Source organism: Ammospiza nelsoni, chromosome 28 (assembly GCF_027579445.1).
Source record: "Ammospiza nelsoni isolate bAmmNel1 chromosome 28, bAmmNel1.pri, whole genome shotgun sequence".
In the NCBI taxonomy this organism is placed as follows: domain Eukaryota; kingdom Metazoa; phylum Chordata; class Aves; order Passeriformes; family Passerellidae; genus Ammospiza; species Ammospiza nelsoni.
This window is the reverse complement of record NC_080660.1, coordinates 2,641,376-2,668,276: the sequence shown is the minus strand read 5'-3', so window position 1 is coordinate 2,668,276 and position 26,901 is coordinate 2,641,376. Positions and strand designations below refer to the sequence as shown.

General features: G+C 64.5%; 4 protein-coding genes across 4 annotated transcripts; 1 reads left to right on the top strand and 3 right to left on the bottom strand.

Moving 5' to 3' along the window:
• Nucleotides 1–1,168: 1,168 nt before the first annotated feature.
• Nucleotides 1,169–8,449, bottom strand: THBS3 (thrombospondin 3). The gene is made up of 23 exons (XM_059490493.1): nucleotides 8,369–8,449; nucleotides 7,478–7,684; nucleotides 7,095–7,351; nucleotides 6,901–7,003; nucleotides 6,662–6,688; nucleotides 6,319–6,401; nucleotides 6,185–6,236; nucleotides 5,951–6,099; nucleotides 5,665–5,805; nucleotides 5,445–5,522; nucleotides 5,211–5,363; nucleotides 5,000–5,110; nucleotides 4,791–4,898; nucleotides 4,408–4,567; nucleotides 4,203–4,321; nucleotides 4,042–4,094; nucleotides 3,698–3,891; nucleotides 3,446–3,624; nucleotides 3,292–3,340; nucleotides 2,970–3,166; nucleotides 2,722–2,894; nucleotides 1,596–1,735; nucleotides 1,169–1,442 (listed from the first exon to the last, which is right to left on the bottom strand). The coding sequence occupies exons 1-23, from the start codon at nucleotides 8,445–8,447 to the stop codon at nucleotides 1,384–1,386; spliced, it is 2,871 nt and encodes a 956-aa protein (XP_059346476.1). The 5' UTR covers nucleotides 8,448–8,449; the 3' UTR covers nucleotides 1,169–1,383.
• A 1,092-nt stretch (nucleotides 8,450–9,541) lies between these two features.
• MTX1 (metaxin 1) lies at nucleotides 9,542–12,835 on the top strand. Its single transcript, XM_059490511.1, has 8 exons — nucleotides 9,542–9,642; nucleotides 9,726–9,795; nucleotides 10,872–10,951; nucleotides 11,080–11,172; nucleotides 11,445–11,627; nucleotides 11,867–11,943; nucleotides 12,185–12,339; nucleotides 12,457–12,835. The coding sequence occupies exons 1-8, from the start codon at nucleotides 9,562–9,564 to the stop codon at nucleotides 12,681–12,683; spliced, it is 966 nt and encodes a 321-aa protein (XP_059346494.1). The 5' UTR covers nucleotides 9,542–9,561; the 3' UTR covers nucleotides 12,684–12,835.
• Nucleotides 12,836–14,264: 1,429 nt separating this feature from the next.
• On the bottom strand, nucleotides 14,265–18,165 carry LOC132085128 (lysosomal acid glucosylceramidase-like). Its single transcript, XM_059490501.1, has 11 exons — nucleotides 18,119–18,165; nucleotides 17,117–17,225; nucleotides 16,800–16,991; nucleotides 16,580–16,726; nucleotides 16,340–16,473; nucleotides 15,675–15,847; nucleotides 15,343–15,580; nucleotides 15,037–15,261; nucleotides 14,784–14,947; nucleotides 14,578–14,703; nucleotides 14,265–14,497 (listed from the first exon to the last, which is right to left on the bottom strand). Exons 2-11 carry the CDS (start codon nucleotides 17,181–17,183, stop codon nucleotides 14,389–14,391), a joined length of 1,575 nt encoding a protein of 524 aa, XP_059346484.1. The 5' UTR covers nucleotides 17,184–17,225; nucleotides 18,119–18,165; the 3' UTR covers nucleotides 14,265–14,388.
• Nucleotides 18,166–21,100: 2,935 nt separating this feature from the next.
• LOC132085127 (lysosomal acid glucosylceramidase-like) lies at nucleotides 21,101–25,568 on the bottom strand. The gene is made up of 10 exons (XM_059490500.1): nucleotides 25,545–25,568; nucleotides 25,117–25,227; nucleotides 24,749–24,940; nucleotides 24,528–24,674; nucleotides 24,270–24,403; nucleotides 23,761–23,933; nucleotides 23,426–23,660; nucleotides 22,550–22,774; nucleotides 21,649–21,812; nucleotides 21,101–21,571 (listed from the first exon to the last, which is right to left on the bottom strand). The coding sequence occupies exons 2-10, from the start codon at nucleotides 25,178–25,180 to the stop codon at nucleotides 21,268–21,270; spliced, it is 1,638 nt and encodes a 545-aa protein (XP_059346483.1). The 5' UTR covers nucleotides 25,181–25,227; nucleotides 25,545–25,568; the 3' UTR covers nucleotides 21,101–21,267.
• Nucleotides 25,569–26,901: the final 1,333 nt, after the last annotated feature.

Genomic DNA, 26,901 nt, shown 5'->3' with positions numbered 1-26,901 from the left:
TATGTCCGTGTGTCCGTGTGTCCATGCCCGGTGTGTCCGTGTGTCCGTACCCGGTGTATCCGTGTGTCCGTGCCCGGTGTGTCCGTGTGTCCGTGTGTCCATGCCCGGTGTGTCCGTGTGTCCGTGTCCGGTGGTCCCGACTCTCCCCGTCCCCACCCCGGGCCGGTGGCCCCGAACCTGCGGCGCCCCCTGGCGGACACAGCCCCGCATGACGCTCCCGCCGCGCACCGGGACCAGAACCGGGACCGGGACCGGGAGGGGAAAGGTTACTCTACTAGAGTGAAACCGGGAGCGAGACAGGGACTGGGACTGGAGCGAGAGCGGAACCGCTGCTGGGAACAGACCGGGAGCGGCATCGGGAGTCGAGTGCAGTAATGCAGAACGGGAGTGAGACCGATACTGGAGCGAAACGGGAGCGGAACTAGGAAAGGGAGCAGGAGATAGAGCAGGAGCGGAGAGTTACCGCACCGGGAATGGAACCGGGAACGGTACCGGACCGGGATCGGAGAGGGAGCAGAAGAAGGACCGGAACAGGAACGGGAACCGCGGCGCCCCTCGCAGCTCGGGGGCGCGGGAGGAGGCGCTCAGCAGCCAGCGGTGATTTCACCTGTCCCGGTACTCCCGGGGAGAGCCAGCTGCGCTCCCGCCGCGGCCCCGGTCCCATCCCCAACACCGGAGGGCAACCCCGCGTTGCCCTTTTAAGAGGGGCCCGGTGCCGCCGCGCCCATTGTCGCCGCCGCCGCCGCCGCGGGGCGGGGGGGCCGGGCCGGTGCCGGGGCGGGCGGGATGGGGGGGGTGGGGGCACATTCCGCCGCGTTGCCGGGACAGCCGTCGCCGTGGCGACCGGTCCCTGCCGCCGAGCCGCGGTGCGCGCCGCGCAGTTCCCACGGAGCGGCCCGGGCGGCGGCGGCGGCGGCTCCGCTCCCTCCGGGGCGGCGGGAGGGCCGGGATGCGGTGCAGTGTTGTGCTCTCGCCCACCAATATTGCACTCGTCCCGGCCTCCCGCCGCCGCGGGCTGCGCCGGTGGGACCGGCCGGGCGCTGACGCAACCCCGCGACCACCGGGAGGACGGCGCGGGACGGAACCGAGAGCACGGGGCGGGGGGGACCCGTGGGAACCCCCAAAGGAGCGGGCGCGCAGGGTAGAAAACACTCAAAACTTTATGGCCAGGCGTGGGGCAAGGACCGGAGTGCCCGGGGCAGGCGTGGCGGGAGCCCCGGCACTGCGGGGCCCCGGTACTGGCAGTGCAAAGTCCGCGGGGGGCCGGGAACGGGGCCCGGCCGGGAGGAGCGGCGGGGCCCGGTGCGCGCCCGGGTGCCGCCGGTGGCGGGAGCCCGGAGCGCCACCGGTGCCGCTGGCGGGGGAGGCCCGTGCCGGGCGCGGTCACTCGCGTCCCTCCAGCAGGAACCGGCGGAAGGGCTCGAAGTCGGCGGGGATCGTGTCTGTGGGAGCAGCGCGGGGGGCGTCAGGAGCCGCCGAGAGCAGCGAGCCCCGGTAAAGCCCCCGGGCCAGGGCCGAGCCCGCCGCAGGGGCACGGGAGGGGATGCTCGGCCGGCCGCCGGGCCGGGGCGGGGGTCCCGGGGGGCCCTGCTCACCGTTGCAGCGGTACTGCAGGTTGGACCAGATGATGTTCTCCTGGGAGAAGCAGAAGACCCCCAGCCGGCCCCCGCGCATCGTGGTGTCGATGATCACACCGGAGTCGGCCACCAGCTGCGGGCCCTCGTACAGACGGACCCTGCCGGGGAACGGGGTCCGAACGCTCAGCGGGCCCTCACCGGGACCCCGCCGGGGCCAGCTCCGGGATTCCACCGGGACCCCGCCGGTACCCGACCGGCAAACACCGGGATTCCACTGGGACGCCATCGGGGCCAGCACCCGGATCCCACTGGGATCCCTCCACGAGCAGCACCGGACCCAGGGCATCCCGACCCGGGGACGGTGGCACCGGGCTGGAGCCGGGGCATCCTGCGGGAGACTGGGCCGGGGGCACCGGAGCGGCGGGATGCTCGGGCCGGGCCGGGGCCCCCCGCCGTGGCCGGGCTGAAGCCCCCCGCGCCGCCCCCGGCCCGGCCCCGCCGCCTTTGTCGGGCGCTTTGCATGTGAAAGGCGCCGGCGGGGTCGCCATGGCGACGGGACAATGGCCCCGGGGGCCCGGGGGGCGGAGGGCCCGGCGGCGGAGCCCCCCCGCCGCGGCCGCCCCGGCGGGAGCCTTAAAGGAGAAACGCGGCTGCGGCCCCACCGGGCAGGAACCCTCCCCATGGCCAAAATCCCCCCAGTGCGGTGGTCTCAGGGATGGATGCCCCCATGGCCCAAATCCCCACACTGCGGTGGTCTCAGGGATGGATGCCCCCATGGCTGGCATCCCCTCACTGCAGTGGTCCCACAGAGCTGGATCCCTCCCCATGGCCAAAATCCCCTCACTAGGGTGGTCCCACAGGGCTGGATCCCCCCATGTCCGGCATCCCCTCACTGCGTTGGTCCCACAGGGCTGGATCCCCCCATGTCCGGCATCTCCTCACTAGGGTGGTCCCAGAAAGCACAATGCCTCCTCGAGGACATCCTCCTACCCCTGAGGGGGATCCGCAAGACCCTTACTCGTGGGTATCATCAGGGCTGGTTCACTCTAGGGCTGGTTTCTCCCCAGTGACTTCCCCCCGCACTGGGGGTGCACCGTGGTGTCACAGCCCCCTCCCCAGCGGTCCCCACGCCCCCCCCGCTTACCTGATGTAGCCCACCTGGGGCCTGTGTGCCAGCTGCCAGCGGTAGGACGTCTTGTCCCTCCAGCCCACGTTCCGCGGGTCCTTCCAGAGCAGGCGGACGTGGTCGGGCGTGTGGCCCGTGTGCCACAGAGCATTGCGCAGGTGCTCCCCGGGGCCCGTCGAGGATTTCACCGCCTGCAGGCGCATGGGGGCTTCAGGGGGGGCTCAAAAGGGGGCCTGACCCATCCCGTGGGTGGGACCACCACCCACCTTGAGCTGCAGCCCCGGCTCGGCCACAGCCCGGAAGGGGGTGGCCTGCCAGTAAGTCTGCTCCGTCTGCTTCCACATCACCACGTAGAAGCTGGCGCTGTCCTGGTAGCTGAAGATGAAGCCGGCGTAGTCATCGTCGGTGATGGTGTTGACGTGGAAGGTGCCCTCGAAGTCCACCCCGTTGAAGGCTGTGTAACCTACAGGCAGGAAACGCTGTGGGGAGCCCTCTCTCCCCACGGGACTCCCAACCCACCCTCACCCTGTATGGTGGGAGTAATGGAGGGCTGCCCCAAGAACCTGTGGGTGAGTGAATATATCTTACCCACAGCCAAACCCGGGTCGCTGTTCATGGTCTGCACGATCTCCATGCCCTGTGAGGGGACAGCTGGGTGAGGGACACTCCTGGTGACCTCCCAGTGCCCTGAGCCCCCACCCTGCAGCGCAACCCCCAGAAACACGGGGCGCAGCACCCACACCTGGTTGAGCACAACCCAGTTGGGGTCGATCTGGGCGTCCCCCTCGGGGTCGAGGATGACGGTCTGGTAGGCGCGGAAGTCGGTCAGCGTCACCTCGGCGCTCTCGGGGCACGCGTCCAGCTGGTCCGCCACCGTGTCATTGTCAAAGTCCTCCTCGCAGACGTCACCCACGCCATTCCCTGGGGACAGTGCTCAGTCACGGCTGGGCTGAGCGCAGGCAGGTCCATCTCCTCCTGCCCACCCCATGCTCACCGTCTGAGTCCTTCTGGTTGGGGTTGGGAATGAGGCGGCAGTTGTCTGGGCCAGGTGCCACATAGTCCGGGATGCCATCGTTGTCATCGTCGTTGTCACAGTCATCCCCCAGCCCATCGTTGTCCGAGTCCAGCTGGGAGCTGTTGGGGATCTCAGCGCAGTTGTCCTTGGTGTCCTGATGTCCATCTCCATCACTGGGAGCAAGAACGAGGTCAGAGCAATGACAAAAGTGGGGATCTCCCCAAAGACCCCATTGTCCCTCCTGACAGGTCCCTGAACCAGGAGCCCAGTTCTGCCCCCCAGGACACAACTGGGAGGTCACCCCACAGCAGTGCCATCCCCACCTGTCCTCGTTGGTGTCACAGATGTCTCCTACCAGGTCGCTGTCCATATCTGTCTGGAGGAGAGCGGAGCCCTAGTTCAGTGCACATCCTGGGGCGAGGAAGAGGAGGCCCCACTGAGCCAGGCCCCAATCATCCCAAGCCCAGCCTGGCCCCAGCCATACCTGAGTGGGGTTGCTCATTTCAGGGCAACTGTCACAGGCATCCCCAACGCCGTCCTCGTCCCGATCGGTCTGCAGAGGGTTGGGCACCTTGGGGCAGTTATCCAGCATGTTGGGTATCCCTGCAAGGATGGTGCTGAGTGGATACCCTCCCCTACAGGATACCCTGCCCCCCTGGCACAGCCAGGCCAAGCCAAGAGCAGCTCACCGTCCCCATCAATGTCATTGTCACAAGCATCCCCCTCGCCGTTGCTGTCCGTGTCCCGCTGGTCGTTGTTGGGCACGTTGGGGCAGTTGTCACAGGCATCCCCAAAGGAGTCAGTGTCTGAGTTCTGCTGGTCCTTGTTGGGGAAGAGCCGGCAGTTGTCCTGTGGAGAAGAAGATGGGGATGTTGGCACTGTGGTAATGGGCAGAGAGGAGGCCACAGTCCAACAGTGGTCAGGACAGACAGACATCTCCAGCACCCTGAGACCATCCCCAAACCACCAGCCTGCTGCTCCCCGGGAGAAGCATCTTGAGGGACTCAGAACTGAGCCAAAACAAGAAGCCCTCCTCGAGCCACTGGCATGGCCACCCATCCAGCACAGCCACCTCCACGTTCTTGACACCATCACCATCAGCATCGTCATCACACTGGTCCCCAATGCCGTCGTTGTCAGCATCCTCCTGGCCAGAATTGGGCGTCAGGCGGCAGTTGTCCTGCAGGCACAGCCAGCATTAGGGACAGGGAGGAGATGAGGTGTGGAGCACAGCCCTGCTGTGGATCCTGCACCCCCTGGGCCTCGCCTGCAGGAGCCCACCTGCTTGCAGTGCTTGTTGTTGTCGATGCAGGGCAGGGGCTCATCTGGGTACCCATCCAGGTCTGTGTCTGGCCCACACACGTTGCCATTGCCAGCCCAGCCCACGTTGCACTGAATAAAAAAGAGATCAGGGGCTAGGAAATGCCCTGGCAGGACCAATGCTGCCATTCTGTACCCCCAACACCCTCCTCCTGCCCCATCCCCTGCTCACAGCACAGGAGATCTCCCCGTTCCTCTCAAACAGGCAGAAGCCATTGATGTCGCAGGGGTTGGAGGTGGGAGTGCTGCAGGACCTCTGGGGCACGCAGCCAGATGTTTGGTTGCCCACAAAGCCCGATTTGCAGGGCCCACACTTGTAGGAGCCCTGGGGGAGAGAAGGCAGGGCTGGGATGAGGGAGCTGAGCGGCCCCAGGAGCAAGGGAGGGAGCGGGACAGCGCTGCTCACCTGAGTGTTGGTGCAGATGGAGTTGGGGTCGCAGCCCCCATTGTTGCCATCGTTGCATTCATCGATATCTGTGCAAACCTGTGAGTAATGTGGGAGAAATGCTCACCTGGGGCTTTTCCCTGTGGGTGGCTCTGCCCATTCCTGCCCACGGGAAGATGCCCTGCTCCAACATCATCCATGCTGTCCTGCACTCAGGGGATCCCACAAGGATCCCACTCACCTGCTTGCTGGCCCTGGCATAGTCCACCCCCACGCCAGACACGGTGTTGCCCCGATAGCCCCGGGGGCAGGGCTCGCAGCGGAACCCCGGGGCTGTGTTGATGCACTTGGAGCCGGGGAAGCAGGGGTTGGCATGGGCACACTGCAACAGCAGAGAGACAGGCTTCATCCTTGGCACAGCATCCTGCAGGGTGGCTGCTGCCCCAGGGCATCCCAGGGCATTCCCAGAGGAAGCATCCTCAGCCTGGCAGTGCCAGGGCTGCTGGTGCCCCCCAGCCCATGCCCACCTCCTCGATGTCAGCGCAGTGGGTGCCGTTGCCCTCCAGCCCCGGCGGGCAGGGCCCACAGCGGTACCCGGGGTACTCGTACGTCTCCATGCAGTCCACGCCGCTGAAACAGGGGTTGGGGTTGCAGCGGGAGCGGTGCTCGTGGAAGCCTGAGGAGAGGAGAGGCAGGTGAAGGGTGACACAAAGTGGCTCTTTTGCCCCCCGAGGTGGCAGCAGGGCCTCGGCAACACTCACCGCAGACCTGGCACTCCATGATGGTGTTGCGGATCAGAGACATCTCCTTCACCTGCAAGGCAGCAGAGCAAAGAGCATCAGGAGGGTGCTGGGAAAACCCAGCCCAGGGAGTGTCAGCACCCCCTCAGTCCCACCTGGTCCCTGATGTCTTCCCGCAGCTCGGTCAGGAGCCGGTTGAAGAGGGTCAGCTGCGTGACCAGTGCCTTGGTCTGCTCACCTGCCAGCAGCAGAAAGGAAAGGTCAATCCCAGCACAAAATCTCCCAGGGCTGTGGGCCAGGACTGCTCTGCCCATTGGCACTGAGCTAGGAGAATGAGGCACCTGACAGCCTGTGCTCACACAGGGCACGTTTCCCTGTAGCACACCCCACACCCTCTGATCCCACATGGGGCACTGGCACAGGCTGTGCAGGGATTTCTGCCTCTGTGGAGCCCCAAACGCCTCACCAGTCAATGAGGGAAGCAGAGCAGGGACTTACCCAGGATGGAGGCCAGCACACTCGTCACTGCAAGGAGAGAGAAGAGGCATTACCAAATGCTGCTGTGACATCCCAGCAGCATCACCTCACTCCCGGTCAGCACATGTGCAGCCCTGCAGCTCCCACCTGTGTGGGGACACTGGGCCAGGAGGGGCAGGAACACTCCTCTGTGCTGTCACCCCCAACCTCCTTGTGCCACAACCCACACACATGACCCCAAAAGCCCCCCAGGCCATTACCTGCACTGTGGATGGACTCATCTCCTTGGAAAGGGCACTCACTCAGGGCCCCTACACGGCTCATGGACCCTCCCAGGATCAGCTTCATGGACTCTACAAACCCCTGATGCGTGTGGGGAGATGCAATCAGCATGGAGAGCTCTGCCCATCCCCAAACATGCATTAGCCAGGCTCTCAATCCCCCTGGCACTCACCTGCATCCTCTGGTAAGCCTTGACCCCTGTGCGCACCTCGATGGACTCCACCTCGGCCAGGGGGATCTCGGAGAGCTCGGGCAGCCCCACGCTGGAGTCCATCTGCTTGCAGTCCACGTAGAGCTCCACGCCGAGCGCGTCCCTGCGCAGCCCGCTCAGGCGCACGATGACAGAGTGGCTCTGCCCGTCCGCCACGTGCGCGTGCTGCAGGTTGACCGAGTGCACCTTGTTGTCCTCCCGCAGGTACCTCACCAGGACTGCAGGGCAGCGGGAAGGGGCCGTCAGCTCCCCCCCAGCACCGGCAGCACCCTGGCAGTGGCGTGTGCCCGTCGTTCTTCCCTGCAGGAGCTCAGCCCCATCCGTCCCAGTCCATCCCCACCCACCTTTGTTAATCTTCCCCACCACGGACACCTCCAGCCATCGCGTGTTGTCCTTCTTGGAGTAGAGGCCGAAGAGGGTCCCGCCCTGCTTGGGGGGCAGGCGGAAAGTGGACAGGAGGTACACGTCGTTGACAGTCAGGAGCTCCATGCGGATCTTGTGGGCCACGCTGGCCATCTGCCGAGCCTCGCTCACCAGCAGCAGGTCGATGACTGCGGGACACGAGCACCGGGGTGGCCACTGCGCCGGCAGCCGCAGCTCCGGTGCCCGCTGCGGTCACAGCGGGGGTGGGCGGGGGTGTCCCTGGACCGCCGGGCTCTGGGGGGACCAGGGAAGCCCGGGGGGCTCCGGGGTCGCCCCCGCGCGGTGGCGCTCCAGGACCGGCCGCGCCTCCTAACGGGACCCGCGGAGCCCCCGCACCGGCGGGACCGGCTGAGTCCCGGCCCGGAGCCCGCCCCGCTCTTGGGGCTTCCCTGCATCCCGCTCCGCGGAGCTCCCCGCGGGCCAGCCCCGGTAAGGGAGACACTGGAGGGACGCTCCGGGCTCCGGTACCGGCTCGGGGCGCTGAGGGGGGAGAGCGGACAGCTCGGTGCCGCTGCCGCACGGGTGCCCTCCTGCTCCGTGCAGTCGCACCGGGCAGACCGAGAGGGGCTACGGCGTCGGGGTCAGCCCCCGCCTCGCACTGCCCCGCGGCCCCGAGCCAGCAGCGGAGCCGGCGGCCACCCAGCGCCCCGGGGCGAACGTTCCAGCGTCCCCGGTGCCCGCAGCTCCCCCGGGGCGAGCAGAGCCGCTGTCAGCGGCGGTGGGACGGGGTCTGCCGCCGCCGACCCCCGAGTGCCGCCCGTCCCGCCGCCCCTTCGGGGCCGCCCCGCCGCCGCCCCGAGCCCCTCCGGTACCTTGCAGCTCCTGCCGCGCCGCGGCGGCGGCGCCCAGCAGGAGCAGCGCCAGGAGCGCGGGGCTCCCCGGTGCCCCCATGGTGCCGCCGGTGCCGCCGGTGCGGAGCGGAGCGCGGCGGGGCGGGGTGGCGCACGGGGGAGGGGCCGGCGGGGCCGGCGAGGAGGAAACAAAGAGCCGTCAATCACCGGGCGCATCCCGGGGACACCGGCGGGCCGCCGGCCGCGGCTCCGGCCCCGGAGGGGGGCACCGTGCCGGCGCGGCGCACTGAGCGCGGGGCTTCGGGGACCCCCCCGGCACTGCCTGTCCCCCCGTTGACAGCGCCGGTTCACCGGGAGGTCAGGCGGGGGGGCTGGGGCCGCCCCAGCAGCGCCGGAGCATCCCGGCCCGGGAGAGCGGGACCGGCCGCGGGGCCGCTTGTACCGGGGTGCCCCACGCCGCGGACCGGCAGAGCGCCGGGGCCGCTCGGTACCGCCGGGGGATGCTCGGGCCGCGGAGCCGCTCCCGCGGAGCTCCGGCCAAGGCGGGCGGGCGGCCCGCGGCGTCCCGGCCGTGTTTACAGCTGTTTCCCCCGGTACCATAACAACCGGCCGAGCCCGGCCCCGGGGCTGCCCCAGCCCCGCGCCCCCGGGCCGGCTCCGCGCCAGCGACCCCGCGTAACGAGGGGGTGCGGGCCATGGAGGGGGGGGCTCCCGAGCCGCACACGGGGCGTTTTCCCTCCGCCGCTGCCAGCGGGCTCCGGGCCCGGCTGCTGCCCGTGGAGAGCTGCGGGAGCGTGCGGGGCGAGCAGGGTGAGCGGTGCGGAGCTGGGCTGAGCCGTGCGAGGCAATGTGGGGCCATGCGGGGAGATGCGGGGCTGAGCAGGACGGAGCAGTGTGGAGCTGAGCGGTGCGGTGCAGAGAGATGCGGGATCCAGCGGGGCTGTGAGCACAGTGCGGGACGCAGCAGGACTGTGCGCACGGTGCGGGACACGGTGCGGGGCTGTGACACGGTGCGGGGCCGAGCAGCGCGGAGCTGAGCTGAGCCGTGCGGTGCGGGACGGGACGCGGGTTCTTCCCCAAGGACCCTGCAGACCCCACCCCACCATTCCCACCCCCGGCCCCGCTCGACTCCGCTCCATCACGGGACCCCCGGTCGGTGCCGCCCCGCGGCGGGGGCGGGCGGGGCCGCCCGTCCGGTTCCGGGTCGGCGGAAGATGGCGGCGCCCATGGAGCTGTTCTGCTGGGCCGGGGGCTGGGGGCTGCCCTCGGTGGATCCCGACTGCCTGGCTGTGCTGGTGAGCGCCGGGGCCGGCGCGGGGGTGGGCCGGGGTGCCGCGGGCCGAGCCCCGCTCTATCGCTCCGTCCGTCCCTCCCGCAGACCTACGCGCGGTTCACGGGGGCGCCGCTGAAGGTGCACCGGGTCACCAGCCCCTGGAGGAGCCCCTCCGGTAAGGGCCCTGCCGAGGATACCGGCACCACCACCGGGACCCCCACCCCATGGCAGCCCCGTGATCCCGATCCCCCACTCCTCACCCCTGCACCCTGCACGTGTTACGCTCCCCACCCCATTACACCCTCCCAGTCCGTCTTATCCCTCCTGTGGCCCCACACCGCTGACCCCCTGCCCTACTGCACCCTTTATCCCACTGCACCTCTCCTGCCCCATGGCCTCTCCTCCCCACATGGCACCATCCTACCGGGCATTGCACCCCCTGTAGCTCATCACACCCCGTCCTATTACCACCATTATCATCTCATTGCACCCCTTGTCCCATCACACCCTCCCACCCCATAGCATCCCTCATGTCCTGTGGCCCCACACCACTGACCCCCTGCCCTATTGCACCCCTCATCCCACTGCATCTCTCTTGCCTTATGGCCTCTCCTTCCCCACGTGGCACCATCCTACCCTATTACATTCCCTGTACCTCATCACACCCCCTGTCCCATTACCACCGTTACCATCTCATCACACCCCTTACCCCATCACCTCCTCCCACCCCACAGCATCCCTCATGTCCCATGCCCCTGACTGCACCCTCTCATCTTACTGTACCCCGTTGTGTGTCCCCCCACCACTGCACTCCCCTCTGTCCCCTCACACACCCATCTTCTCATCCCCATCCCTGTCCCATCACACCCCCTCTTGCCCTATTGCACCCTCATGCCCCACCACATCCCCTGTCCCATTGCAACCCCCATCCATTGTGACTCCTGTCCCATTGAACACCTTCATTGCACCCCCTTTTTTCTGTTCCCCCATGCATCACTGCACTCTTACACCCCATTGCAACCCCTGTCCATCCCCACCACACCCCCTTGTCCTGGAACATTCCCCATTTCCCATCACACAGCTTCTACCCCCTCCCCTGTGCTGCTCTGTCCCAACCTCACCTCACACCCCTGCACTGCCTCGTGCCCCTCATTCAGGCATGGGGGTCCATCCCCCCATTGCAGCCCCCTGCACCCCTCCCCTGCCCAGGGCACGGTGACTGCAGCCCCTGCTCACTCCCCCTGCCCACAGGGCACCTGCCCGCGCTGAGGACACGGGACGAGGGCACCATCTCCAAACCTCAGCAGATCATAACCCACCTCAGGAAACAGGTACAGAGGGGCTTGGGGCTGCCCTGCCCTGGGCTGCTGGATGCTGGAGCCCCTCAGGGAGGAGGTTGTGTCCCCCATGGATGGGATTTGGGGTATCCCATGGGATTAAATTGGCGTTTTCTCTGTAGAAATACAACGCTGACTACGACCTGTCAGCCATGCAGAGCGCGGACACGCTGGCCTTCGTGTCCCTGCTGGAGGAGAAGCTGCTGCCAGTACTGGTGAGGCTGCAGGGAAGGGAGGCTTGCTGGGGATGGGCTTTGCTCCCTGGAGCTGTGAAAGCAGGCTTGGGTGTGCCCAGCTGCCAGCAGCAGCATCCTGGGGTAGGAGTTTGGGGGTGGCAGCCGTGGATTGTGCATCCCAGGCTGGGGTCTGCCCTTAACCCCAATGCTCCTGCAGCCCCTCGTGCTCTCCAGGGTGGCTGTGCCAGGCAGGGGCTCTGGTGTGCCAGCAGCTCTGCCGTGGCCAGGCTGTGGATTGTTCTCCACCACAGATCCACACCTTCTGGGTGGACGCCAAGAACTACGTGGAGCACACGCGGAAGTGGTACGCGGAAACCATCCCCTTCCCCCTCAACTTCTTCCTGCCCAACGCCATGCACAAGCGGCACCTGCAGCGGCTGCAGCTCATCTGGGGGGATGACTACATGGAGGATGAGGAGAAGCTGGAGAAGGAGGTGAGGGATGGGGTCTGGGCACAGTGGGTCCTCACAGGGAAATCCCTGTGAGGCTGTCCTGGGGTGGCTTCATGATGCTCGTATCCCCATTTGTATGTTTAGCCCAGAAATAAGCTTTGCACCTTTAAGATTGGCTCTGAAAAAATCCAAACTGGGGTGTGGGTTCCCCCCTCCTGCTCCCCTGAGCACTGTGGTGGTACGTGGGCAGGTGACAACTCTCTGTCCTCCTCCTCCTGCAGCTCTACCGGGAAGCTCGGGAATGCCTGACACTCCTCTCCCAGCGCCTCGGCTCCCAGAAGTTTTTCTTTGGAGACTCGTAGGTGGCCAAAGGGGGGAGGGGAAGGGGCCTGAGAGCCCCCACACCCCAGCAGGGCTGAGGCCCCATGGTCTGCAGGGGAGCTGCAGCCACTTTGAGGGCAGAACAGGGGACAGGGCACTGTCCCAAGGAGGGAGAGCCACTGTGCTGTCCCCTGGGGGTGCTGGGGCTGGCGGTGCCTGGTGGCTCTGGGTGGCTTTGGGTGGGGACAGTGGCCCAGACACTGCTCTCTGTGCCCCAGGCCGGCCTCCCTCGACGCCTTGGTCTTCAGCCGCCTGGCGCCGCTCCTGAAGGCGAAGCTGCCCAACGGGAAACTGCAGCAGCACCTGAAGTCCCTGCAGAACCTGTGCAACTACTGCACCTCCATCCTCAGCCTTTACTTCCCCTGGGACGGAGGTGAGAGCCATCCCCCACCTCACCCTGCGGCTGTGGGGTGACCTGTCCCCGCAAGGTGCATCCCCACCCTCCCAGGGTGACCCTTCCCACCCACACCCCTGCTCTGCCCCCCTCCAGGTGACCCCCTGAGCGCTGCCCCTCGGGCTGCAGGCACGGACAGCACTGAGGCAGAGGAGGACCCCCACAAACGGCGCAAGCAGCTGCTGTCAGTGCTGGTGGGGCTGGCGGCCATGCTGGGCTACGCCTTCCTCAGTGGCATCGTCTCCATCCAGCGCGGCAGCGTGGGGCCGGCCGGCCGGCAGCCCATCGCCATGGGGGAGGAGGAAGAGGAGGAGGAGGAGTGAGGAGGAAGAGCTGTGTGACTGTTCCTTCCCAGCCCCTGGAACTGACTGTTTTTACTCTGTGGAAGCCTGGCAGCATCGCTGCTCCTCTGCTCTGTGTGCCGCCACCAGGAGCCACAGCCCTCTCCGTGGGAGCGTCCCAGCCTCACCAATAAACCTCCCTCTCTCCACCTGCACCCTTTCGTATTCCCAGCACCCCCAAGGCCCTTCCCAGTTTCCCCAGTTGCCCAGGTTGGCGTTTTGCAGCAGGCACCAATGTGTTCTGGCTGTAGTTCTGCCCCTTGCTCCAGCTTTGGGTCTTGCAGGGGTCCCAGAGGGGGGATCTAAAAGCATCTGTGGCATCTGAGCAGTGTCCCTGTCCCATCTCCAACAGCTCTGGGGCTGAGCCCCACATTTCCCCTGCATCATTCCCCTGTGGCAGCGCTCAGGGCAGCGCAGACAGCAGCTCTGCAGCACTGATACCTCCCCTCCACACTGCTGCCAGCCCGGCAGCACAGCCGAGACACAAAACCAGAGCCAAGGGCAGCCGAGGCTGCTCGTCAGGACACGTCCCCAGCCCAGGAGCACTCCCCGCTGCCAGCGGGACACCCGGAGCCCCGCTCCAGCAGCCGGGATCCCTCCAGCGCTGACATCTGTTTGCATTCCAGCACGCCTGCCAGCGCCGGGGAGCTCCCGCAGCTGGCACAGCTGGGAGCGCATCGCTCGGGCTGGGAGCGGGGTCGGGGGCGGCCACCTGGGCTCCGTCTGCCCCCGCGGTCCCACCGGGCGTGGGGCTGGTGCCGCTGTTGGCTGCTCTGCGGCTCCGGTTTACGATGCACGGATGGAAAGGCGGCGCGGGGCCAGGCCGGCACAGAGCTCTCGCTTGTTTGGCAGTCGCCAGCGGCATCCCAGCCCTGCTGCTGCTGCGGCGGCTGAATGTCCCCAGACTGCGCTGCTGTGCCCCCCACCCAGGCACCACCAGCGGCACCCCAGCCCTGCTGCTGCGGCGGCTGAGTGTCCCCAGGCTGCGCTCCTGTGCCCCCCCAACCCGGGTGCAGTAGCCAGGGGCCCCCACGCTGGGCTGGAGCAGAGCCACGGTGCTGGGCCAGCTGCGGAGCCTCCCCCATACTGGCCCAGTTCGAGGGGCCCCACTGGGAGGGGGTGAGTCAGTGCAAACCCCTCTAACGTCACTCAGGAACTATGTGCCCCGTGCTCCCGGTTCCCATTAGCTGCAGGGGCTGATGGCTGCTCCAGCAGGAGGAGAAAGCACAGCTCTGGCTGGGGAGAAGCTGGGGCTGCCGACGCCAGAGCTCTGCTCTAAATCCCGGCTGCGTGTCCTGACTGCAGCTTTGGGCCCTTCCCTGCCTGGGGGGTGCTGCAGTGGAAGACAGGAGAGAGATGCCACCCGTTATGGGGACAGTCCCCTGCAGCACCAACCCTGTGGGATGGCCCAGGAACCTCAAATCTGCCTCCTCTGGCCCCTGGCATAGTCCTACCCACAGAGCTGGCACCAAGGGGAGATCAGGGGTTCATGCAAGTTTGTAGAAAACCTGTTGATTTTATGAAACATCTAGAAAAGCACAGGCGTTGCAGCCCTAGGGTCATACAGGTCCTCTGGGGCACAGGGGGCTGCAGGGAGTGTGCTGCACCACCAACCCCATTGGAGTCTTCTCTCCAAGCTGCCACCAGCAGCGTGTTCCTGGCTCTGGCACCTCCCTCCCATGCCAGGCTAGGCTGGCTGCTTCCAGAGGAACGTCTGGATGGAGTCGCTGGGAGCCACGGCCTCAATGAAGCCAACGTGTGGGTCAGAGATCCCAAAGGACACGTCCGTGGGGGAGCTGTGGGGAAAGCAAGAGGGGATGGGGGCTCAGTGGGCTCAGTGGGGCCTTTTAGCAGGGATCAGAACCGAGCCACTCACCGGTTCAGGACCACCAGCACAACAGCGCCGTCGGGGCGCAGAAAGGCAGAGTGCTCCAGGTCACACCGGTGGCACTTCTTGGAGACAGCCAGTCCCACCCGCTGGGAGCCCTCGGGGATGAACTTGCTGTGGGGACAAGCTGGATCAGAGTGTGGTACTTAGGATGTGGTACCTGGAGCCAGCAGCCTGTGGCCCCCCCGACCCACCTGAAGTGGCCCAGGTGGTAGAACATGGGCTGCTTGTAGAAGACATCCTTGCTGCTGTCCACGATGACGGGGCTGTCCACGTAGTTCTTGCTCCAGTTGGGGCCTCCCTCCATGTCCAGGGCCAGGTTCCAGTCGGTCCACCCTGTCACGTAGTTGTTGAGGTTCTGCAGGGCAGAGGGTGGTACTGAGCCACGGGCAGGCCCAGGGGCTGGCCAGGGTGGCCAATGTGTCCCCAGCTGTCACCAGGCCCTACCGACAGGATGCTGTGGCTGTACTTGCTCCCACGCTCCCAGCCACCCAGGACCACCCTGGGCTCCCAGAAGTAGGAGCCTGTGGAGGCCTCCGTGGAGAGGAGGAAATAGTCTGGGAAGAGGTGATGGGTGATGGAGAGCGTCAGGTCGATGGGTGCCAGAAAATCCAGGTACCAGTGGATGCCGATGCCGCTGATGTAGCTGGCAGCCACGGGGTCTTTGAGAACCTGGCAGGAGAAATGGGTCACACCAGTGCCCAGGGCTGGGAAATCTGCTGTGGGGCCAGAACAGCTGCTGTGGGCACTCACCACCTCGGCCCAGTAGGGCAGCATCACCCTCTGGTCATCCAGGATGATGAGCTGGACGTGGTGGTGGGAGCTGTTGGCCAGCGCCGGGCCCAGGTCCTGGGCAATGAAATCCCTCTGGTGCTCAGGGGAGAAGCCCAGGCACTGGAAGGGGTAGAAGACAATCTCACCAGCCGTGGGCTCGTTCCCTGCTGTCACTGCCCAGAAGGTCAGGTTGTGCTTGGCGTATTCATCCAGGAACCTGGCGTGGGGTAGAAGGTGAACGGCCCCGTCACGCCTGTGCCAGCTCCAGGTATGGCATCCCTGGCACCCACCACACTCCCGTGGCCCCTCACCGGATAAAGTACTTGGCCCAGGCCCGGTGGTACTTGTCCCCAGGGCTGCCCTTCAGTGTTCCTCTCCCTGTCATTGCTCCATTTGTCTTCATCCACACCGGGGAGGTCCAAGGGCTGGCGTACAGAGACAGCGGCCGCTTGGCCACTGCCTGCGCTGCTTGGAGGATGGGGATCTAGGGAGAAGTGGGATGGCACAGAGATCTCTGGGTCTGTCCCAGTGCTGGACAGCAGGAGGAGTCACCTCCCTCCCCAGACATGGGAAGGTGTTCCCTTTCCCCATCCCATCCCATCCCATCCCAGAGCACAGATGAGTCCTCTCCCTCCCCATTGGAAGTGATCCCCTTCCCCTTCCTATTTCATCCCATCCCATCCCTTCTTCCCCACAGCTGGAAGGATGAGTGCTCTCTCTCCTAATCAGCAGGATGTGCCTTTCATCCCCTGTCCTTTCTGTCCCATCCCATCCCCTCCCATTGATCCCATCCCATCCCACTGATCCCATCCCATCCCTTCCACTGATCCCATCCCCTCCACTGATCCCATCCCATATCTCATCCCATCCCAGCCCATCCCATCCCATGGATTGGATCCCATCCCATTCCATGGATCCCATCCCATCCCACCCAGGCAGCAGCCCCAGTCCCTCGGACCCTTCCTGCAGGATTCACCTTCATGTGCGTGTCCTCCTCGGTCAGGTTGAAGTGCCTCAGCTCGAAGTCGCCCTCGGCGTCGGCGTAGGTGTACAGGCGGACGGAGAAGTCAGTGCTGGCCATGGGCACACGCACCAGGTTGTACTCAATGCCTGAGGACAGGGCAGGTGGTGATGGGTATCCTCGAGTTGCATTTGGGGGCTCCCCAGAACAAATCTCAGCTGCCAGACCCCAACAGCTTTGCTGCCCTGGGCTCACCTTCCTCGGAGAAGTAGGAGCGGATCAGGTGGTTCTGGGCAGCCTTGGACAGGGACTGGATGTTGATGGCAGCTGCGTCAGTGATGGAGCCACCAAAGCCCTTCACCTTCTGGTACCTCTGTGTGGTGTCCAGGGTGAGGTGGAAATCTGTGGGGACACACAGTGTCACCAGCCCTGCCACCTGTGAGAGGACAGACCCTCCCACAGGCCAGGGTGGTACCTGGGCTCTTGGCGTTGTGCTGGAAGCTGCCCTCGCTCCGCTCCAGCCTCTTGCCAGCCTTGCTGCTCTCATATTTGATGTAGGAGCCAGGGGCTGGCAGGACCAGGGGGTCCAGAGTGTCACAGTACGTGGCACTGCAGGCACAGACCAGCGAGCCATGCCCAAAATCCTTGGCATCACAGGGACGGCCACCTGCAGCAGAGGAAAGACCAGGTGGGCACTGAGGGCTGTGGCAGAAGTCCAGCTCATCCCTTTGACCCATGACAGGCTCCAAATCCGCCACCCTCCAAAGCCCAGGGACAGGTGCCAGCACATACCTGTGACCTGCAGGGCTGCCTGTGCCAGCAGGAGCCAGCCCAGGACACTGGCACAGCCTGGCCCCATGGCACCTCTGCTGCAGCGGCTCCGACGATGCCGATGGACACGCTGGGAGCAGGGCAAGGTGTCAGCACCCAGAGCTGCTCAGCCTGGCCCAGCCACACACAGGGACACAGCAAGAGCCCCAGCATCATTCCCCTGCCCAGGGGACTCCTAGAACCACCCCCTGCCAGGGCTAAGCCTGTCCTGCCCTCTGCTCACTGCTCCAGCCTAGCACCCACCTTCCCTCCCACCCCTCCAGAGCCCACCAACAGTTCTGGCCATGTCCCAGGTGGGGGTGCCGCCCCCCAGGTGTGGGCAGCCCCCAGGTGTGAGCCTGCTGCTCCTAGCTGCCCATGCTGGCTGTACCCAGCAACTTTGTTCACTCCCATCAACTCCCTCCCACTCCTTCTCCTCCTCACCGTTCCACAGCTGTGCCATGCCATGCCATGTCATGCCATGCTGCATCACCCCATGTATCCCCAGTGCCCCCCAAGCCATGCCCAGGAGCAAACAGCTCCACACTCCCAATCCCACAGGTCTGGAAGCTGGACCTTGTCCAGCCAGAGTGTCTGGGGCTCCAGCTCCTGGCATGGAGAGTCCCACATTCCCCTGTTCTTTCAGGTGCTCACACCCTGTCCTGTCCTTCTCGTGGTGCTGGGCAAGGAGCCTGTCAATGAGAGCACAGGAGGAGCCACCTCCAAGCCTTGGGACCCTGGTGCCAGACTGAGGACACCTGGGGACCTCTGCCAGGGTGGGATGGTGCCCTCTTGTAGCTCCTGTGGGATGTGGAGCGGGGCCAGGCAGCTGTCCCACCTCCATTGCCTCCCACTCCTGCCTGGGAGTGATGCCCAGCTTGGCCAGGGCACAGCCTCAGCACTGTCCTGCTGCCCAGGGCTGTCCCATGCCCATCCTGATGCCCATCTCTGTCCCCATTCCCACCTCGGGCCCAGGGGACTCACCTGCCTCCAAACCACCTCTTGCTGCTGCGTCTCTGTGGCAGCGGTGGCAGGTCCCGTGTCCTAGCTGAGCCTGGTGGGAGGGGACGCTTCTGGAGGAGCAGGAAAGGTGAGTTTGGAATGGGACAGCTCATGGGACTCGGTGTTTGAAGAGGAGCCCGGGGATGATTTTGCAACCTGGCTCCAATGAGCTTTCCACACACCGCAGCATTTGCAAAGCTCTCCTGAAACCTGTTCCAGTGGCCAGAGGGAAGCTGGGGAGGCGAGGATGCTCACCAGCCCCCCAGGTGCCTCCATCACCCCTCACAGCCAGGCTTGCCCTGCTCTCCTTGGGAAGAGCAGCTCTGTGTCCTTGGAACACCTCAGACAGGGCAGGCTGTGCCCACCCTGCGTCCCTGCTCTTGGCAGCACTTGGGCTTTGTGCCACCAGTCTCACCACCACGACCTGTGTCCCATTTGTGGCTGCTCCAGGACCTTTCCTGGCATGGGCAGAGGCAGCAGCCGCTCATGGCAGGGATTCCCGACCCCTCCTGGTGTGGGCACAGAGCGGGGTCTGCCCCCCAAGTCCCCTCGCCCCCGCCGTGCCCCACAGGCCGGAGCCCCACGCCGCAGCGGGCTGGGTGGAGCCGGCAGCAGCGGTTTATCATCGGCAAAACAAGTCTGGGCTCCACACCGTCTAATTTGGGATCCTTCCTAATTACAGGCATCTGCTCCGCAGGAGAAACAGGAGGCGGGCAGAGGCACGGGGAGGAGGAGTGGCAGCTCCTCGGGGTCCCCTTGGGCAGCTGGTGGGGGTGGCCAGGAAGAGACCCCCACCCAGGGACCACCATCCCTCACTCAGTGTCACATCATCAGCCAGGAACCAGGGTCACAGCCAGAGTCACAGCCCCCTGTGGGAAATAGCAAAGGTGAGATGATTTGAAAGCTTGAAATGCAGGCCTTAGAAACAGAAAGAACAGAGCAGCTGCAAAGTCTGAAAGTAGAAAATGTTAACGAGTACTCTTAGTACTTTTAGTATTTTTAGTACTTTTAGTTATTGGCTAAAACAATTGTCTTTAGCAATGTGCTCTTGGCTAGAAAGTTTTTCAAGCGCTCTGTAACAAAGAAATCTTCAGCTGCTACGGGCTGTACATGAGCTTTACCTTCCTATTTTCTCAACCATGTCATGAGGGTGATGCTGCAAATAAAGCTCGAGGAATGTACCCCAGTAGTCCTATCCCATGAAGAAAACACACCTCCCACCCAAGGCCCTGCTCCTCCTGCTGCCCCCGTAGAAGGGATCCCCCAGCCCACGCTGCAGGCAGTGAGGATGATGGGGGTGGTTCTTCAGCCTCACCCCACCCCTCTCAACCATCTTGCTGTGGTTCCAAACAGGCAGGAGCAGCGAGCCAGCCCAGAGGGGCTAGGCTAAAGCCTTTCCCTGCAGGTTTGACCCCTGGGCACTGCTGAACACCAAGGGGTGAGGGTCCTGTATGGGCCATCATCTTGGGAAGGGGACATTCCCAAAGTGTCAGGAATGGTGTGGCAGCAGGACCTGGACACTGATGAGGTCACACCTCAAATCCTTGGGGTCAGTTCTGTGCCCCTCATGAGGGCTGGAGCATGTCCAGGGAAGGGGATGGAGCTGAGGAGGGGTCTGGAGCATGACCTGAGAAGGGGAAGGAGCTGAGGAGGGGTCTGGAGCATGTCCAGGGAAGAAGATGGAGCTGAGGAGGGGTCTGGAGCTCCAAGAGGAGCTGGGGGGGGTTCATTCTGGAGAAAAGGAGCTCAGGTAGGACCTTCTGGCTCTGCACAATTCCCTGACAGGGGGGACAGCCAGGTGGGGGTCAGGCTTTGCTGCCAGGGAACAGGGAGAGGACAAGAGGAAAAGGCCTCAAGTTGCATCAGGAGAGCTGTGGCATTTCCCAGGAGAGGTTTAGGTTGAATATTAAAGAAAATTTCTTCATGGACAGGACTGTGCAGCCCTGCCATCAGCTGCCTGGGGCAGTGGTGGAGTTGCCATCCCTGGAGGGATTTAACAAATGTGTAAGGAGCAACTTGGGGACGTGATTTAGGGCTGGCCTTGGCAGCGCTGGGGGAACTTGGGTTGGAATTGATGATCTTCGAGGTCTTTTCCAACCTCAAGGATTCCATGACTCCATTCTATGATTCTAAGCACAGGCAGCCAGACCCAGCTGCCGTTGGGGCCAGCACTCCCCAGGAACATGGATAAAAGCACAGGACAGGCTGGTGTGCTCCAGGAACAGGGCTGGGACGGAGCCCAGTGCCACCTTCACACCACACTCCAATAAACCAGCTGAAAAGCCTCTGGGTTTTTCATTTTCCCCAACCTCAGCAGTTCCGTGGCTCTCACACAGGGGCATTGGCCAAGGAGAGCTCTGGCTTTCTCATTCCTGCACTTCAAAGGTGCTGGTAACGTTGCCAAAGGCACAGGGAATACTGTAACTGGTATTTAGGGAAAGCAAACAGGACGGGGAGGTCACTGCGGGCTGCGGCCTGGGTTGGCCACAGCCAGAATAGAGGGGACTCTGTCCACAGGCCACCCTGGAGAGGTGGCACCAGCCTAATTTGTCCATAAGGTTTGGTGGATGGGCACACTGATATCATTTACTCTGCCTTTCCGACAGCGTCTGACATTTGGATTTTTTTTTTTTTAATCCCCCCCCCCCCAAAAAAAAAAAAAAGTAGGCTGGGGAAAACCAACAGCACATATGGAACAAATCAAGGGCTGGCAGCAGCAGAGGCTCCAGCTGCAGGGATAAACAAGGAGCCACCCGCAGGCCACGGGGGCAGGAGCCCCCGGGGCAGCCCTGGCCCCGGCGAGGAAAACCGAGCGATTTCCGAGCGCGCAGAGGAAACACTGACGGGAACAACGGCGCATTCCGGAGGGAGCGCGTCATGGCTTTACTTGGCGCCCGCCGCACACGCGAAGGTTTCAAGGGGGCCACGTGTGGAAGTGTGCTCCAGGAGACGGCACTGAGGGAACTTCCAGGGGGATGGGAAGTGCCGGGAGGATGGGGAGAAGCAGGTCCCGGTGCCAGGAGCGCACAGAACCCCTCGTGCACTCCCATCTTCTTCTTCCACCCTTGAGGGATGCTGGAAAGGGTGGATGAAGAGTTGACCCCCAGAGTCCCCCAGCAGTCCTCTGGCTGTCACTGCTGGCGCCACAGGTAGGTCTGGATGGAGTGAGCTGGAGCCACAGTCTCAATGAAGCCCATGGCAGGATCCCGGATTCCAAAGGGCACATCCCGGCCAAACCTGAGGAGAAAGAGAAAGGCTGAGCAGGCACGGCTGGGGCTGAGCACCACCCTCATCCCTGCCTGGGCTGACCTGTTGAGGACCACCAGGACTAGGGCACCGTCAGGGCGCAGGACGGCCACGTGCTCCAGCTGGCACAGGAGGCAGCGGCGGCTGCTGTGCAGCCCCACACGCCGGGAGCCCTCGGGGATGAACTTGCTGTGGGGAGAGAACCAGCAGAGGGGTTCTGCCCCTGCTCTGGGGCTGGTGGCCGCACCTGAGCCCCCCCGACCCACCTGAAGTGCCCCATGTGGTAGAACATAGGCTGCTTGTAGAAAACATCCTTGCTGCCATCCACAATGACGGGGCTGTCCACAAAGTTCTTGACCCAGTTGGGGCCTCCGTCCAGGTCCAGGGCCAGGTTCCAGTCGGTCCAACCGGACACAAAGTGGTTCATGACCTGGGGGGGCAGGGAAGGGGCTGAGTGGGGGTCCCCCCAGACCTGGGTTGGGGGTGTGAGGGCAGAGTGAGGGCTGTGAGAGGGCGGTGTGAAGGCAGTGTGAGGGCACTGTAAGGGCAGAGTGAGGGCACTTTAAGGGCTGTGTGAGGCCTGTGTGAGAGCAAAGTGAGGGCTGTGAGAGTGGTGTGAGGGCAGTGTGAGGGCCGTGTGAGAGCAGAGTGAGGGCACTGTGAGGGCTGTGTAAGAGCAGAGTGAGGGCACTGTGAGGGCCCTGTAAGGGCTGTGTGAGGGCACTGTGAGTGCCCTGTAAGGGCTGTGTGAGAGCAGAGTGAGGGCACTGTGAGGGCTGTGTGAGGTCACTGTGAGGGCTGCGTAAGGGCTGTGTGAGGGCACTGTAAGGGCAGAGTGAGGGCGCTGTAAGGGCTGTGTGAGGGCACTGTAAGGGCTGTGTGAGGGCTGTGTGACGGCAGAGTGAGGGCACTGTGAGAGTGGTGTGAGGGCACTGTGAGGGCCCTGTGAGGGCAGAGTGAGGGCCGAGAGAGGCCTGTGTGAGGGCTCTGTAAGGGCTGTGTGAGGGCACTGTGAGGGCTGTGTAAGAGCAGAGTGAGGGCATTGGGAGGGCTAAGTGAGGGCCGTGTGAGAGCAGAGTGAGGGCACTGTGAGGGCAGAGTGAGGGCCGTGTGAGGCCTGTGTGAGGGCGGTGTGAGGGCGGTGTGAGGGCTCTGTGAGGGCAGTACCGTCAGGATGCTGTAGCTGTAGTGGTCTCCTCTCTCCCAGCAGCCCAGGGACACAGCGAAGCGGAACATGAAGAAGCCAGTGCAGGCCTCAGTGTAGAGGAGGAAATGGTCAGGGAAGAGCTTGTGGGTGGCCTCCAGGGTCCAGGCAGGTGGGACGATGGCATCCAGGTACCAGTGGACGGCCAGGCCAGCCACGTAACGGGCAGCTGTGGCATTTCCCAGCACCTGGGGAGCAAAGGAGATGCCTCACACCCAGGCTACCCATGCCTGAAGCCTACAGGGATGGACTCATGGACTCCATGTGGTCTCTCAGGGCCACCTCTTGTCCCCTCCTGTGGGTGCCACACCCTGCAGCACTGCACCCTAGCATGGATTTGGTGCCCCAGCATGGCTTTGGCACCTTGCTGGGTGCAGTGCTAAGGGGGTGGGCACAGGTTTGCCCCTCAGTGGGCCCCTTGCCCCCACTTCTGCCTTGTCCTCCCTCCACAGCCCCCTGGGGTGGTCCAGCCCTGCAGCCATGGAGGGAAAGGAGGAACACACTGCCTGGCTTGAGGCTGGGACAGGAGCACATTTTACTTTCTTTCCTCCTTGTTTAAAGCAATATCCCCAAACAGCATCATGGGTGGAAACCAAACCAGCCAAAACTCTGCCCAGAAAAGGTGCTGGTGCCCAGCAGCACCGGCAAGATCCGGGGATCCAGGGTGTGGGTGCCACCTCCTGTCCTCACTCCCGCCAGGCACAGGTGGAGGCGGCCGCTCCGGCAGACCCGGTTTGCTCCCACTCTCTCTAGGGCTGGGAGAGGCCACGGCTCCATCTCCCAAAGAGCCTGGGGCTGGGCAGCGAGGCGTGGGGGAAGGAAGGGGAGCTGCTCTTCACCACTTTGGCCCAATGCGGCAGGTGGATGCGCTGGTCGTCGAGCATCAGGAGCCGTGTGCGATGGGAACTGCGGGCCAGCGCGGGGCCCAGGTCCTGCGCGATGAAATCCCGCTGCTGAGCGGCCGTGAAGGCGATGGTGGGGGCCTGGGGGGGCGTGAAGAGCCCCGCCAGCGGCTCGTTCTGGGCCGTCACCGCCCAGAAAGTCACGTTGCGTTTTGCATATTCATCCAGGAACCTGGAGAAGGAAGGGGCAGAATGAGATGTGCTGCCCCCTCACCGCACCCCACTCCCCGATCCTCCCGCTGTCCGTCCCAGCCTGGTTCCACAGACGGTACTTGATGAAGTAGTTGGCCCAGGTCTTGTGGTACTTGTCCCCGGCCTTCCCCTTCAGAGTCCCCTTCCCACGGACGTCCCCGTTGCTCTTCATCCAGGCTGGGGCGGTCCAGGGGCTGGCAAACAGCAGCAGCGGCCGCTTGCTCATGGCCAAAGCTCGGCGCAGGAGGGGAATCTGTGAGATGGGGCAGAGGGACGGAGTCAGCTCCAGCTGCAGCTCCCCAAAACCACAGAGCCCAAAGCATGGGAGAACTCAAGGGACCTCAGCAGGGACTGGCAGCTGGCAAGCACCACCCCCCCGGCACAGCGCCCTGGCTCCTCACCCTGCCAGTGCCAGCTGGGATGAGCCAGGACGTGCCCCGGAGGAGGTGCCAGCTCCCACAGGCTGTCCCCATGCACCCTGCCACGGTGTGCAGGGACAGCAGCACCTGGTCCTGGGGGTCCCAGCACACGCAGGAGCTCCAGCGCGAGAGGGGACAAGGTGCTGATGGCAGCGGCTTCAGCCTCCCACCTTCATCTCCACGTCCTCGTCCGCCAGCCTGAAGTGCTTCAGCTCATAGTCCTTGGGGACATCATCGTAGCTGTAGGGGCGCACGGAGAAGTCGCTGCACGCCATGGGCACCCGGATGAGGTTGTACTCGATCCCTGAGGAGCAGGAAAAGCGTCAAGAGGCACCGGAGCGGGTGACGATGTCCCTGCAGCGGGGACAGGCACAGCCACCTCTGGTGACCCCAGGATCTGCTCCTACCGCCGTGCCCTCACTGCTCACCGCTCTCGGAGAAGTAGGAGCGCAGCAGGTTGTCCTGGGCCGGCTGGGACAACTTCAGGATGTTCATGGCAGCAGCATCCGAGAGGGACCCTCCGAAGCCCTTCACGTGCTGGTACAGCGTGGAGATGTTGAGCGTCAGCAGCAGCCCTGCGGGAAGAGCCCGGCTCGGTCCCTGCTGCCCGGGGACCCGCGGTGGCACCAACACCCACCAGCGGCGCTACCTCGGGTGCTCATTCTGCTCTGGAATTTCCCCTCGCTCCGCTCCAGCCGCTTCCCGGCCTTGCTGCTCTCGTATTTGACGTAGGAGCCGGGGGCTGGCACGACCAGGGGGTCCAGCGTGTCGCAGTAGGTGGCATCGCAGACACAGACCGGCGAGCCGTGCCCAAAATCCTTGGGCATGCAGGGTCGGGCACCTGCGAGGCACGGGAGGGTGCGGGTGGCTGCCAGCTCAGGGACGTGTCCCCGTCTGATCCGGGGAGATGTCACTGTCCCCGCGCTTGGCATCCCGGGCACCTCCTGGGCACCCAGCCCCGCGCTGCCCCAGGGTGCCCAAGCCCCGCTGCCACCCCCGCGATGTCCCCGCTCTCACCTGCCACCTGAGACACCGGCAGCAGCAGCAGGAACAGCCAGCCCAGGATGCCGAGAGCCCGCATGGCCCCTCCGCGTTCCCCGAGCTCTGGAAGGTCCCGGGGAGCAGCACCTGCGGCGGGGACACCCTCAGGCACGGCAGGGGGATGGAGGGATCAGCCCCATCTCCCCAACCCCACGGAGCTCCTGTCACACCCTGCATTCCCCCCAAACCCCCTGATGTCGCTCGGGGAGCGTCCATCCCTGCCCGGAGCCCGCCCGCCTTCACCCCGGCTGCTCCCGACCTGCGCTGCCGCCAGCCCTCCTCCTCCTCCTCAGCAGCTGCAGCCTCCCCACCTGGCCTTTACAGGGAGCTGCTCGGAGACCTCCCTCCGCAGCACACCCTCTCCCACCCCCACAGCTCCTCCTTGCTCCGCTCCCGGCCCGTACCTGCCCTCGGGCGAGGACCGCCGATCACCGGCTCGCCGGGTCCCCTTCGCCCTCCGCTGCCACGGCAAGGAGGGACAGGGACATGGTGCTGGCAGCTGGGCCTCAGTGAAAGGTCCAGCCAGCACAGGGAAGGGTCACAGAGACCCCACTGAAGGAAGAATTGATTATTTTGTCAGGCAGGTCTGGATCATCACCCTGAGAGCCCAGCAGAGCCAAGGGCAGGTTGATGACACAGCTGTCTGTCCTGCTGGGCACCTCCAACAGGACATCCACGTATCCCTGCCTGCCACCCTGCTGTCCCCACCGTCCCCCAGGAGCCACAGGGCCGTGCAGGAGGGTCCAGGACACGCAGGTAAGGTCAGTGAAGGTGGCTGCACAGCTCAGGGCAGCACAGGGCACAGCAGGGGTGGCCACATGGGAGCTGGGGCTGTTGTCATTCCCTGTCCAAGCCTTTGGCATCACTCTCCCCAACTCAGCATGTGCTGGGTAAGGTGACAGCAGTGACAGCAGTGACAGCAGTGGCACAGTGACAGCAAGCAGGCAATACCCCAGCCCCTGGGCAAGCAGGGCTGCACTCCAGCTGTCAACAGCAGTTAGACCCTCAAAGGGGACCCTGCTGTCCCAACACCAGGAGCAGAGCCCAGCTCTGGTGCTCCTGTAGCACTCCCTGCTCCTCCAGGAGTCACCCTCCAGCCCAGCAAGCCAAGGCTGAACTGGGCCAGCTCACCTGGGCACACAGATCCTGCCTGGTGCCACCACCCAGAATGTTCCCCCTCACTGTGGGGACATCCTCAGCATCCCCACACAGGCTTGGTGTGGGAATGGAGAGTGGCCACAGCTCCCAGGCACAGCTCCCAGCCTGGAGCATCAATCAGCTCAGGGCTGCCCTGCACAGGGTTAAACTGCTCCGTTAGCTTTCCCTCCATGGGTGGAGCAGCACTTTGTGAGTAATTTTCTCCATTTCTGGCATATCAGATACAGCTCTGGGGCAAATCAATTCATCAAATTTCCTCCTAGCACCAGCACTGCCCTGCCATGGGCCCTGCCACAGTTCCACCCCTCTGCTGGGAGCTGAGCCATGAGACACCTGGAGGCTCTGGGACAGGGGCAGATGGGGCCAGGCAGCCCCTGGTGACATCTCACGGGGCAAACAGGTACCCCAGGAGGGAGCTCCTGTCCCTGTCCCGCTGCACTGTGGCTCTCCCACCTCCCAAGTGTGATTAAGGTGTGACCAGACTGCTACACCCAGGCTAATGAGCCCCAATTTTGGGGAGGGATTAATAGCTCCTGAGGCAATCAGCCACCTTGGAGCTCACTTCCAGCCATCCAGGATGCCCCTGCTCACCCCTTCCCATTC